This window comes from Heterodontus francisci, chromosome 1, assembly GCF_036365525.1.
Source record: "Heterodontus francisci isolate sHetFra1 chromosome 1, sHetFra1.hap1, whole genome shotgun sequence".
Classification (NCBI taxonomy): Eukaryota; Metazoa; Chordata; class Chondrichthyes; order Heterodontiformes; family Heterodontidae; genus Heterodontus; species Heterodontus francisci.
In genome coordinates, this window is record NC_090371.1 from 20,318,458 (window position 1) to 20,332,931 (window position 14,474).

Genomic DNA, 14,474 nt, shown 5'->3' on the forward strand with positions numbered 1-14,474 from the left:
GGAACGTTCTTCATAAGCTGGTTCACTACTGCTGTCAGGCGCTGTCACCTGCCTTGAGCTATACGGGACTGACTGTTCCAACGTGTTAGAGCTCCGATCTACATATCTCGGATAACGTGTTCGCTTTATTATCTTTGAAAAATCCAGAAGAAGGATCAAGGTTCAAAGTGTGCCAAGAATGAAGGAGTAGGAAAGAAAGTGAGAGAAATAAAGGCATGTTAGAGTCATAGAGTCATACAGCATAGAAACAGGCCCTTCGGTCCACCGCGTCCATGCCGACCATAATGCCTATCAATACTAATCCCAACTGCCTGCATTAATTCCATATCCCTCTATGCCTTGCTCATTCAAGTACCTGTCCAGATGCCTCTTAAATGTCACTACTGTTCCTGCCTCCACCACCTCCTCAGGCAGCTCATTCCAGATACCCACTATTCTTTGTGTGAAAAATTTACCCCTTTGATCCCCTTTAAACCTCCTCCCTTTCACCTTAAATCTATGCCCTCTAGTTTTAGTCACCCCTACCATGGGAAACAGACTCTGGCTATCTACCCTATCTATGCCTCTCATAATTTTATATACCTCTATCATGTCCCCTCTCAGCCTCCTTCGCTCCAGGGAAAACAGACCCAGCCTATCTAATCTCTCTTTATAGCTCAAGCCCTCCAAACCAGGCAATATCCTTGTGAATCTTTTCTGCACCCTCTCCAGCTTAATCACATCTTTCCTGCAGTGCGGCGACCAGAACTGCACACAATACTCCAAATGCGGCCTAACTAACGTTATGTACAACTGTAACATGACGTCCCAACTCTTGTACTCAATGCCTCAGCTGATGAAGGCAAGCATGCCATACGCCTTCTTCACCACCCTGTCTAACTGTGTTACCACTTGCAGGGAACTATGTACTTGCACCCCAAGGTCTCTCTGCTCAACAACACTCCCCAGGGCCCTGCCATTCACTGTATATGTCCTGCCCTGGTTTAACTTCCCAAAATGCATCACTTCACACTTGTCTGCGTTAAATTCCATTTGCCAATCCCTTGCCCACTTTCCCAGTTGATCTATATCCTGTTGTAACCTTCGACAACCTTCCTCACTGTCCACTATACCACCAATTTTGGTGTCATCTGCAAACTTACTAATCATGTTGATTAAGGTCAATGCCAAGCTTGCCTTTCAAAAACTTGCAAATAGGAAGAGGAAGGGAAAGTTGAGGGAAGTAAGGAGCTCTACAGAGAAAGAAAGACTTCCATTGAAACCATAACTTTTGATCTCAAGATGACCCAAAGCACTTTGCAACCAATGAAGTGTAGTCGCTGTTGTAATTTCGGAAAGTGACAGTAATGCTCCACAACACAGCAATGAGATGACCAAATAACAAGTAATAAAAACAGAAAATACTGGCAATACTCCACAGGTCAGGCAGCATCTGTGGAGAGAGAAACAGAGTTAACGTTTCAGGTCAATGATCTTTTCATGAGTATTTCCAGCATTTTCTGTTTTAATTTCAGATTTCCAGCATCCACATGTTTTAGATGTTGGTTGAAGGATAAATATTGGCCAAAACACTGAGAGAACTCCCCTGCATTCCTTTCAAATAGTGCCATGGGATCTTTTATTTCCACCTGAGAGGGGAAGTGCTTCAGTTTAACGCTTCATCCAAAAACCGGCACCGCTAACCGTGCAGCCCTCAATCAGTATTGCACTCAAAGCGTCAGCCTGGATTCCGTGTTCAAAGTTCAGGAACGGGACTTGAATCTACAGCCTGCTGACTTAGAAACAAGAATGTTACCACTAAAGCACAGCTGATATGAATGAGGCATAAGATGTGTGATGATTCTTTATTTCCACACAGAAACAGGGAGGCGAAAGAACATTTAGAGTGGTGCATGTGGAGTCTTTAAGAAGAAGAGAAAAAAGTTCAAAATAGCAATGAACATACTAGCAATAAAATAGAGAGACAGAGGTTATTGTAACTGTGAAGTTAGCGACTGGACCGTTATTCTAACATCCTATCTAGAAGTTAGTAGACTCTCCGATGCTGAGAGAAACATAAAGATTTTAACAGGAGATTATTTGGTGCTCCCTGTCTCCATTGAAAGAAGGAAGGACTTGCATTCATATAGTGCCTTTCATGACCGCAGGATGCCCCAAAGCATGTTGCAGCAAACAAAAGTACTTTTGAAGTGTAGTCACTGTTGTAATGTAGCAGGCACAGCAGCCAATTTGCACTCAGCAAATTCCCACAACAGCAATGTGATGATGACCAGATAATGTGTTTTTATAATGTTGCTTGAGGGATAAATATTGACCAGGACACTGGGGATAATTCCCCTGCTCTTCTTCAAAATAGTGCCTTAGGATCTGTTAGTTCATCTGAGAGGGCAGCCTTACCAAGTGTCTTTGGCAAATCTATTACGTTACGAGTAAAAATTGCTCTCCCCAATCCCCTTCATTTCCACTTCTTGTAGTTGAACTTTTCATCACAATGAATTAAACTTTTTGACTATCTTCAATATCCTGAACAAGGTTACCACCAAATCTCTCCTAGTTTAACATCTCTTCTGAAGGACAGAACCTACCAACAGTGCAGTGGCGCAATGGTTAGCACCGCAGCCTCACAGCTCCAGCGACCCGGGTCCAGTTCTGGATACTGCCTGTGTGGAGTTTGCAAGTTCTCCCTGTGTCTGCGTGGGTTTTCTCCGGGTGCTCTGGTTTCCTCCCACAAGCCAAAAGACTTGCAGGTTGGTAGGTAAATTGGCCGTTATAAATTGCCCCTAGTAGGTAGGTGGTAGGGAAATATAGGAACAGGTGGGGATGTGGTAGGAATATGGGATTAGTGTAGGATTAGTATATATGGGTGGTTGATGGTTGGTACAGACTCGGTGGGCCGAAGAGCCTGTTTCAGTGCTGTATCACTAAACTAAACTAAACCCCCTCAGTTCTGCACAAGTATCAGCCTGGATTATGTATTTAAGTCTCTGCAGTGGAACTTAAAACCACAACCTTCCAACTGAAAGGTGAGAGTGCAACCCACTGAGCCATCATTGACTTTTAGCTTTCCTCAGGAGCTGATTTATTCAATCCCATCTTCCTGCTTTCTCCTCATAAAAATCTTTATATTCTTTTTTCAGTAATTGTCTGGTATTTGCTGTCATTGATTTAGCATCGTTCTCCAATTTTGGCAAAGCAAACCACATCCCAATCTTCCCTTGTGTGACTTTAAAAAAATAAATTTTAATCTCTAAGTGTCCGGAGCTTAGTTCTTTGATTTACCTTCCAATGGGAAGGTGAACATTTATCTGTTTATTTTACTGTGTAGGTCTATGAATAAATGATGGAGAAACAACTAGTCAGTAGCAGTTGTTACAATGACAAGAATGACAAGATTGTTTAGGAACATAAAAAGATGTCTTGGTCCAACAAGGCTATTCTTTTTGATAGATCAGGCTAGCTGCCCAGTTCTTCGATACATCCTTCAATCCCTTCTCTCTCCAGAACTGAGAACCCATATACAATATTCAAATCCTCAGCCTTGCTGATTATCTTCACTGAGTTAAAAATTGTTCACCCAATTCCCTTCTTATTCCTTCATTTCCAACTATTGTATTTGAACGTTTGTATTGCTGAAAATAGAGAGATATGTTGTCGAAGCTTTTCGTCTTGCACTCCTCAGGACAATCTGCAAGAATACCAATGTAAGGCTTCGACAACATGTCTCTATTTTCAGCAATACTCAAGTTCTGTACTACCAAATGACTATTTGAACTTTTCATCACAGTGAATTAATTGTTGGACTATCTTCATTATCCTGAAAATGTCAACGAAGCAACCTCCAAATCTCTTTTGCAAAGGAAACTACTTCAAATTTAACCTTTCCTCAAAACTTAAGTTAGGTGTTCGAAATTATGAAGGGTTTTGATATATTATTACGTAGTACTTACAGCACATCTTGCCCAGCAGGCCCAACTGGCTGGGATCAGAGTCCTGGCAAATTGCATAATTGGGGTTGTAGAGAAGACTTTAAACGAAAAGAGTAGTGGAGCGTGCTCAGGTGAAGGAAGATTTAGAAACCTCAAGACAAAGGGTCGGACAATAGTAGCAAAGTATCAAATGTAGCAATTTGGGTAAAGACAGGCTGAGTGGGGCAGGAAGGGACAGAGAGTTTAATGGTTAATCAGCGAATGAGGTCCATGCAAAGAATAGTCGTAAAAGAACAAAATTAAAGGCTCTTTATCTGAATGCACAAAGTATTCACAATAAGATAGATGAACTGGTGGCACAAATAGAGATAAATAGTTTGGATCTAATCACTATTAGAGAGACATGATTACAAGGTGACCATGGTTGGGAAATAAATATTCCAGGGTACACACAATTTGAAAAGACATACAGAATGGAAAAGGAGGAGGAGTAGCCTTGGTAATAAAGGATGACATAAAGACAGTCGTGAGAAAGGATCTTGTTTCAGAAGATCAGGAAGTAGAATCAGTAAGGGAGAGATTCGGAATAAAAAGAGTAAGGAAACACTGGTAAAAGTAGTTTATAGGCCCCATAGCTGTAGTTTGCTGTTGGACAGAGAATTAAGTAATAAATAATTGGAGCTTGTAACAAAGGCAAAGTAATAATTGTGGGGGATTTTAATCTTCATATAGACCGGACAAATCAAATTTGCAAAGGAATTTTGGAAGATAAATTTGTAGAATGCTTTCATCGGCAGTTTCCTGGAACAATATGTTGTGGAATCAACTAAGGATAAAGCTATTTTAGATCTAGTATTGTGCAATGAGGCAAGTTTAATTAGTAATCTCATAGTAAAAGATCCTCTGGGGAAAAAGTGATCATAATAATTGAATTCCATATTAAGTTTGAAAGTGATATACTCCAATCACAAACAAGAATGTTAAACAAAGTCAATTACATAGGTATGAGGGAGAGCTGGCTAAGGTTGATTGGATAAATAGACAAGTTATGGCAGTAAATAATCAGTGGGAAACATTTAAGAAAATGATTCAACATGTTCAACAAAAATACTTTCCATTAAAAACACAAAAACTCAACAAGAAAGATCCATTTGTGGCTTACTAGATTAGATATACAGCACTGAAACAGGCCCTTCGGCCCACCGAGTCTGTGCCGACCATCAACCACCCATTTATACTAATCCTACACTAATCCCATATTCCTACCAAACATCCCCACCTGTCCCGATATTTCCCTACCACCTACCTATACTAGTGACAATTTATAATGGCCAATTTACCTATCCACCTGCAAGTCTTTTGGCTTGTGGGAGGAAACCGGAGCACCCGGAGAAAACCCACGCAGACACAGGGAGAACTTGCAAACTCCACACAGGCAGTACCCAGAATCGAACCCGGGTCCCTGGAGCTGTGAGGCTGCAGTGCTAACCACTGCGCCACTGTGCCGCACAACTTACTAAGGCAAGTTAAGGACAGTACTAGATGAAAAGAAAAGACTTATAATCTTGTAAAGAATAGGAGTAAGCCTTCAGGATTGGGATTGTTTTAGAAACCAGCAAAGGGTGACCAGAAAGTTAATAAAAAGGTATAAAAATAGAATGAAAGTAAAATAGCCACGAATATAAAAAACAGATTGTAAGAGCTTTTACAAATATATAAAAAGTAGGAGAGTAGCTAAAATAAACATTGGTCCCTTAGAGGCATAGATAGGAGAAATTATTATAGAGAATGAGAAAATGGCAGAGATGTTGAACAAATATTTTCTGTCTTCACAGTAGCAGACATAAATTACATACCAGAAATAGAGAGCAACAAAGAGGCTAATAAAAGTGAAGAACTTAACGTAATTAATATCAGCAGCAAAAGGTATTGGAGAAATTTAAGGGACTAAAAGCTGAAAAATCCCAAGAACTCATGGCCTGCATCCTAGGGTTCTAAAAGAGGTAGCTGCAGAGGTAGCGGATGCACTGGTTATGATTTTCCAAAATTCCCTAGATTCTAGAACATTTCCAGCAGATTGGAAGTTAGCAAATGGAACACTGCTATTCAAGAAAGGAGGGAGAGAAAAAATAGGAAGTTATAGCCAGTTAGCCAATATCTGTCACTGCGAAATTGCTGGAATCTATTATTAAGGAAGTCTTAACAATACAGTTTGGATAGAGGATTGGTTAATGGACAGGAAGCAGAGATGAATGGGGCATTTTCAAGTTGGCAGGCTGTGAAGAGTGGAGTGCTGCAAGAATCAGTGATGGGGCCTCAGCTATTTGTAATCTATATTAATAACCTAGACGAAGAGACCGAGAGTAATGTATCTAAGTTTGCTGACGATACAAAGCTAGGTGAGAATGTAAGTTGTGAGGAGGACACAAAGGAGCTGCACTTCATCTCACCCTGTCTGTCTATTCCTTTTTCCCCTCATGTGTATATCTCCTGGAATACAGTCCATGTGGTAGCAAGTTCCACATTCTCACCACTCTCTGGCAAAGACATCCCTCCTGAATTCTCCATTGTATTTATTGGTGACAATCTCATACTTATGGCCCCTAGTTTTGGACTCACCCCGCAAGTGGAAACAACTTCCCGATGTCTACACATTGCTGTGAATTTCCCTCCAAGGAGACATTCTGGCCGATTAAATACCACTCTGATGGGACAGTGATACATTTGCATGTAATAGCAATGATGTGAAGTTTCCATTTTATCACTTTAATGGCTAAATGCCGTTAAAAACAATTCTTTTTGTTCAACACACAGTGTTTTCATCGCTCTATCAAAATCAAACAGATTCATAGAAAAAACAAGGCATTTTCTTTCAAGCTCAATAATCCACCTTAAAAATCATTTCCATGCTCTTTTACATGGTTTGACGTACAACATATAATGCTATGAACAAAATAAATATAACCTCCAGAAAGAACTGAGAGAATCATAGAATGAGACAGTACAGAAGAGCCCATTCAGCCCATTGTGCCGGTGTCTGCTTTTCAAAACAGCTATTCAATTAGTCCCACTTGCCTTGCTCTTTCCCAATAGGCCTGCACATTTTCCTCCTTCAAGTATTTATCCAATTCCCCTTTGAAAATTATTATTTAATCTGCTTCCACCGCCATTTCAGGCAACGCATGCCAGATCACAATAACTTGCTGCATTAAACAACTTCTCCTCATCTCTCCTCTCGTTCTGTGAAATCCGTGTCATCTGGTTACTGTCTCTTTTGCCACTGAATCAGTTTTGCCTTACCTACATTATCAAAACACTTCCTGATTTTAAACAGCTCTATCCAATATCCGCTTAAACTTCTCTAAGGAGAGCAACCCCAGCTTCTCCAGTCTCTCCACATAACTGAAATCCCTCATCCCTGGTACTATTCTAGTATATCTCCTCTGCATCCTCTGTAAAGCCTTGATATCCTTCCTAAGGAGTGGTGTCCAGAACTGAACACAATACTCCAGCTGAGCCCAAACCAGTGATTTCTAATGGTTGGGCCTTAATTACAAAACAAAATGAGCAGACTGATCCATTAGGCTTCAGGATGACTTTAATGCACCTAATATCAATAACCAAAACTCAGGAAAATATTAAACTAGCTGGCTGTTTTCCTTCTTTAACATTTCTGTAACAGAACTCATTGATACAAAAGAATCCTTGCTTATTTGAGATATCAAATCACTTTTTTACAAAGGCCTTGTCTCCTTGATGAAATGACCTGACAGGATTTCCCCCTTTCAGTTAACCCTTTCTCCACTGTTCTCCTGTTGGTGTTTTCTCTCTCTCAGAAACACATGAATGAAAGACATTCAATTCCCCCTCTTTCATAAAATAGTACAGAGTAAACAGGCAATGGCAAACATTTCAAATGTAAAGCTTCACTTGTTCATGCAGGGTGGCGCAGTGGTTAGCACCGCAGCCTCACAGCTCCAGCGACCTGGGTTCAGTTCTGGGTCCTGCCTGTGTGGAGTTTGCAAGTTCTCCCTGTGACCGCGTGGGTTTCTGCCAGGTACTCCGGTTTCTTCCCACAACCAAAGACTTGCAGGTTGATAGGTAAATTGGCCATTGTAAATTTCCCCTAGTGTAGGTAGGTGGTAGGAGAATGGTGGGGATGTGGTAGGGAATATGGGATTAATGTAGGATTAGTATAAATGGGTGGTTGTTGGCTGGCACAGACTCGGTGGGCCGAAGGGCCTGTTTCAGTGCTGTATCTCCAAAAAACTCCAGTAGGCTATTTGACTATAGATGCATCACAGCCTGATCTTTTCCTCACAAAATGCTCATAGACTAAGTACTGTCTGGCATGGATCTCTGGAGTATTGATCAAGAAAGGGAATCCTGGCTGATAACTTTGCTCCCCGCACAGGTTAGAAGAAGGGAGTTGGTGGTGTGGGGAGATGGGGGGGGGGGGGGGTGGGGGGGGTGCGGTGGTGGTTAGGGGTTGATTGGAGATGAGCCTGAAGCTGATGGTCAGTCATCAACCACAGTACCATCCTAGAAACAGCCATGTCAGCATAGCCCTGGAATTGAAGCCCAGGGATCTTTTAAGTGCCAGGACTCAGCTCCCCACCGGGCAGCACAGCTGCCAATCCTCAGTGTCAGCCGTAGCTCAGCAGGTAGCCTTGCCTCTGAGTCAAGGCTGTGGGTTCATAACCCACTCCTGAGACTTGAGCACAAAAAAGACTCATGATGCAGTACAGTACTCAGGTGGTGCCGCATTGTTGGAGGGGCCATCTTTCAGATAAGACTTCGTCTTCCCTCTCAGGTGGATGTAATAGATCCCATGGCACTGTTTGAAGAAGTGAGGGGAGGTACCCTGGCCAATATATAGCCCTATCATGAAAACAGATGATTTGGTCTTTATTGCATTACTATTTGTGGGATCTTGTTGAGCACATATTGGTTGCTATGTTTCCTATATTACAACAGTGACTACACTTCAAAAGTACTTAATTGGCTGCAAAGCACTTCAGGCTAACCTAAGGTTACTCTCGGTAGAATTTGACATGAGACTTGATGCCAATGCCATTGCTGATAGCTACCATCACTGCTGTTGTTCACAACACCCAGATCTTTGGCACGTTCAGTGTAATTTATGCCTCTGTCATAAAGAAACTATATTGGCATAGAATTTGCTAGGGAAATAACAGAGAGTTTGCTGCACTTACCATCATTAATGCATAAAAATCCCCCAACCTGTGGCGAGATGCAGTGTAAGTTGCAAATCACCATAAATTGTCGGATGATTTGCGCTCCTCCGTCATTAGCCTCACAAAAACGGGAGCTCGCTCTCAATGTCCGCGTTGAAATTTCCTCAAGAAATTGCAGGATTTGTACGTGAATTACCCAATAAATTGAACGCAGAAAAATAGGTCTGGTACTTAGCGACTTAACAACAAGATTTCCTTTTGTTTCTTTTCTCTCTCAATCCAATCTTTCCTTCCCTCTCTCTACATCTCTTTCTGGACCTGATTTGACTCTAATTCATCCTATTTCTTTCTCAATCACTATCTCCCTCTGAATAAGGAGATGTACTGTTGGTCCCATCACTCACCAAGGTGCCCTGTTGTCAGCTCGCACATCCAGCGAGTCACAGGGCAAAAACATTCTCAAGTTGAAGGCTGAGAAAAAGAATCCAACTCACAGGACATGTCGCGAGATCCCTACCCCAGCAAATCCAGGGCCATTAATTTTGTTTTTCTTCACCCGCTATATTACAAAGTATTTATAAGCACAGGAACAAGTTACTTGGCCCAACTGGTTCATGCTGGTGTTTATGCTCCACACAAGCCTCTTCCCACCCTTCATTATGTAACCCCACCAATACATTCTTGTCTTCCTCAAGTGCTTAGCCAGCTGTCCCTATAATGTATCTGTGCTACTCAGCTCAACTACTCCTTGTGTGAGTGCGTGCCACATTCTCACCATTCTCTCAGGAAGGAAGTTTCTCTAAATTCCCTATTGGATTTTAGCAACTATCATAATTATAGCCCTTACTTCTGGGGTGGGAATTTTATGCTGGCGGCAGAGGTCTCAACATCGGGGGAAACTGAAGCCGAGATCCCTCCGTCGCCTCTTGTATGGAAGGCCTTCCGAATTTAGTTTTTTTAAATTATTCTTTCATGGGGTGTGGGCGTCGCTGGCAAGGCCAGCATTTGTTGGCCTTTCCTACTTACCCTTAAACTGAGTGGTTTGCTGGGCCATTTCAGGGGGCAGTGAAGAGTTAACCGCATTGCGGTGGATCTGTAGATCACATGTAGAGCAGACCAGGTAAGGACGGCAGATTTCCTTCCCTAATTCTCATTACTGAGACTAGTTTTCAATTCCAGATTATTATTATTTAATTGAATTTAAATTCCACTAGCTGCTTTGGTGGAATTTGAACCCATGCCCCCAGGGCATTAGCCTGGGATCTGGATTACTAATCCAGTGACATTACCACTATGCCACCATGTCCCCGCAATCAGGCACTGAATTTGACAGCCGTGGGCCTTCCGTACGATTTAGGACCCTGTCGCTGGAAGTCCCGGCCTTGCTGAGCTGGTGGCCAATCAGAGGCCGTCAGCTGCAGCGCCACCACAGAGGCCGTGGCTGCTGTTGAGACCAGACACCAAGGAGCGGCGCTGGAACCAGGCTTAAGGTAGGTCAGGGTGGGAGGGGTCTCACAGGTGGGGGTCACGAGGGAAGAGGAGAGGGCTGTCGGCAGCAAGAGCAGGAGGGGTGTCCCTCAGTGGGCCCCTCCTTTCTGATGCCAGGTCCCTCATTCAGGCACTAAGTGTCTTTGTACTAAGCCCCCCCGCCCCCACAATCGGGAAGCAGCCCGCACAGTTTATCGTGCCGTGCTTCCCGTGCGGTGACAGGGCCACCTGCTGCACGGGTAATTGCGGCTGGAAGGGGATCTTAATTAGGGGTTAACTACCCAGTTAAGGGCCTCAAATGTCGGCTGGGCTGGAAGGCCGATCACAGGCCTTCCCGCCCTGGACTAAATTTCAGCGGAGGCGGGATGGTGGCAGAGTCCGCCCCCCCACTACCACCACCATCCCACCTGATTTTATGCTCTCCCCACCTCCAAACCCCTCTCCCCCACCCCTCCCGCCCCACCGCAGGAGAGAGCATAAAATTCCATCTCGCCTGCAAGTGGAAACATCGTCTCTGTGTCTACTCTATCAAACCCTTTCATAATCTTAAAGACCTTTTTCGGGACACCTCTCAGCCTTCTCTTTCCTAGAGAGATGAGCCCCAACTCGTTCAATCTTGCCTAACAGGTATAACCTCTCAGTTCTGGTACCATTCTAGTAAATCGTTTTTGCACCTTCTCCAATGCCTCTGCTTTATATATGAAAATTGGAATTGTGCACAGTATCTAAGTGTGCTCTAACCAAAGTTCTACACAAGTCCAAAATAAAGTCTCCGCTTTTCAATTCCATTCCTCGAGAAATGAATCCCTATGCAGTTTCCTTTTTTTTTTAATGGCTTTAGTAACTTCCATCACTACTTCCAGTGATTTGTGTATCTGTGTGCACACTGATCCCTCTGCTCCTCTACTCCAATTGTCCAAGGATTATGTAGCTTCTACACTCTTCATAACAAAACATATTACCTCACACTTATCAATTTTGAAGCTCATTTGCCAATTACATGCCCATTCTTTAAATTTAATAATGTCTTCCTGTTGCAGTCTTCCTCTGTATTAACTACACCCATCCTTTTCTATTCCCCTTCACCTCCAAACCAGAGAGATCCGAGCTTTGGCCTTCACAGGGTCACATAAGCGCATGCTTCAGAGAAATGAAGGCCACACTTAAAGTTTAAACTCACATTCTCACTACCTGGCATACTACTACCAGCTACTTATATGAATGGACCTAGATAGTGATACAGAAGGAGGCCAATCAGCCCATCGTGCCTGTGCTGGCTCTTTGAAAGAGCCAACCAATTAGTCCCACTAACCACCCCCTCTCCATTTTTTTCCCATAGCCCTGCAGATCTTTTCCCTTTCAAGTTTATATCCAATTCCCTTTTGCAAGTTGCTTCCACCATCCTTCAGACAATGCATTCCAAAACTTAACAACTCGCTGTGTAAAAAAATTATCCTTGTCTCCACCACCACACCCATTCCCACCCACCCCAACTGATTCTTTTTCCAATCACCTTCAACCTGTTTCCTCTTGTTACTGACCCTTCTGCCGGTGCAAACAGTTTCCCTTTAGTTACTCTGTCAAAACGCTGCATCATTTTGAGCACTTCTATTAAATCGCCCCTAACATCCTCTGCTCTATGGAGAGACTTAGGATTTAGCCAATTGAGAGTAGCCTTTTCCAGACCTCAAGAAATTCATACAAGACGCTCTGGACAGTAAGTACTTATAGGACTGAGTTGTCTCGGCCTTGACGCCTCAACTGTCAGGGCTCCATGTGGGCCCCAGCAAAGCAATAAGGAAACCTTGCAATAAAGCATCCTTCAACCAACACAACGAACCAGCTAGATGTCTCTAAGCATTAACAGGTAGGCCCACTGTTTATTAGTCCCTCCTTTCCCCTTTGGAAAACAGTTCTAAGATCACGGATCCCTGAGGTGACGGCATGGGGAAACCACTTTACAGGTCAACACGCTAGTACCATGCACTTCAAACAAAAGTCACTCCTCCACAGGTAAATCCAAAACAAGTGACACTAACACATAGCGGAGAGATAATTGCCATTCTAACGTGACAACAAGTTACTCTGAGCCTGGTTACAGGGTAGAGCAAACCCCTTACTGTGCACATTTAAACCTCAACAGGCTGAGAACCAAGAGCCTAGCAGGAAAGCACATTCCTTACCTGTCAATGATAACTGGATCAGAAGGCGTTTCGTTCCGGTTCCCACAGCTTTTCTTGTCACAACATCGGCTACAAAAACAAAAATGGGTAATAAGTTAATGTCGATCAGGGACGTTGATGGGCAGAGGGTAAGAAATGGATCTGAATGAATCACATAATAAAGGACTTGTATTTCTATAATGCCTTTTTTGACCTCAGGATGTCCCAAAGTGCTTTACAGCCAATGAAGTACCTTTGAAGTGTTAGTCACTGTTGAAATGTAGGAAACGCAGCAGCCAATTTGCATGAAGCAAACCGCCACAAACAGCAACGTGATAATGACCAGATCATCTTTTTCTTGTGATATTAAGGGTCAGGACTCTGGGATAACTCCTCTGCTCATCTTCGAAGTAGTGCCGTGGGATCTTTTAAATTCACCTTAGGGAGCAGACGGGGCCTTAGTTTAACATCTCACTTGAAAGACGGTTAAAGACAGAAGGTTAAAGACAGCTGGGAGATATGAAGGGTAATAGAGTGAAGTGCACAGAGAATAATACTATTTAGATAGTGAACAATAGACAGTTGGTAGAACTACATAGTGAATAAGAGGCAATTGACAGTTCTTACATTGCAACAGCGAAGGAACTGAAGTGCTTTGGAACCTCCTGAGGTCATGACTGGTACAACTTTTTGCTTTTCGTTAATGAGCCTCATCATCACCCACATAGGAGTTTTGCCACCTATCCAACTGGACCACTGCCTCAGGAGGAGTTCGCCAGCTGCATGTAATCATGGCCTAGGCCTAGAAACACTCGCCTTGAGCCTCCGAGCTGTTACAGTCAGCACTTGCCCACTGACTGCCCAGTGTGAGTCAAAAGTTAAAACCTTTTCAAGAGAAAGCCTCACCTTTAGGATCCAGTATAGTTCTGAATCTTACAATCAGAGTTCCTTTAAAAAGGAAGGTTCACCATCAAGAACATTCTGACATCCCACCATCAAGACTATTTTTAAGACTGCCTTACCTCAAACCCACTCAAAAAGATGAGGTCGCACCAATGTAAAAGATTACTTAGTATTTACAGCACAGAAATAGGCTATTCGGCCCAAGCAATCTACGCTCGCGTTTAACCTTCACATGAGCCTCCTCCCAGCTGCTTCATCTAACTCCATCAACATGTTCTCCTATTCCTTCCTCACTCAGTTTAGCTAGCTTCCCTTAAATACATCTATGTTGTTCGCTTCAACAGCTCGTTATGTTAGCTAGTTCCATTTTCTGACCATTCTCTGGGTAAAGAAGTTTCTCCTGAATTTATTCGTGATTATCTTATATTTATGGCCCCTAGTTTTGGTCTCCCAAGGAAGAAATATCTTCCGTACGGCTACCCTTTCAAACTCCTTCATAATCAAAGAAACCTCAATTAGGTCATCTTGAAGAAGCAAATAGCTGTTTTTCTTCCACCTCAGGTCTGGGTGTGAGCCAGCCACAACACACACAAACTCTTCTTCTTTGGCCTCCTTATCTCGAGAGACAATGGGTAAGCGCCTGGAGGTGGCCAGTGGTTTGTGAAGCAGCGCCTGGAGTGGCTATAAAGGCTAATTCTAGAGTGACAGACTCTTCCACAGGTGCTGCAGAAAAATTTGTTTGTCGGAGCTGTTACACAGTTGGCTCTCCCCTTGCGCTTTTGTCTTTTTTCCTGCCA

The 14,474-nt window shown here is 43.1% G+C and overlaps 1 protein-coding gene across 12 annotated transcripts in view; it reads right to left on the reverse strand.

The window, feature by feature from the left end:
• Positions 1 to 14,474, reverse strand: part of LOC137374610 (transcription factor COE3-like) — a 517,803-nt gene that overhangs the window by 449,565 nt on the left and 53,764 nt on the right. For 11 of the 12 annotated variants that reach the window (XM_068041855.1, XM_068041689.1, XM_068041473.1 and 8 more), the window contains exon 6: positions 12,796 to 12,864. The exons of the other annotated variant lie outside the window; for it this stretch is intronic. In XM_068041855.1, the coding sequence (XP_067897956.1) occupies positions 12,796 to 12,864 (69 nt within the window). The remainder of the gene's footprint in view (positions 1 to 12,795; positions 12,865 to 14,474) is intronic. 12 annotated transcript variants of the gene reach the window in all.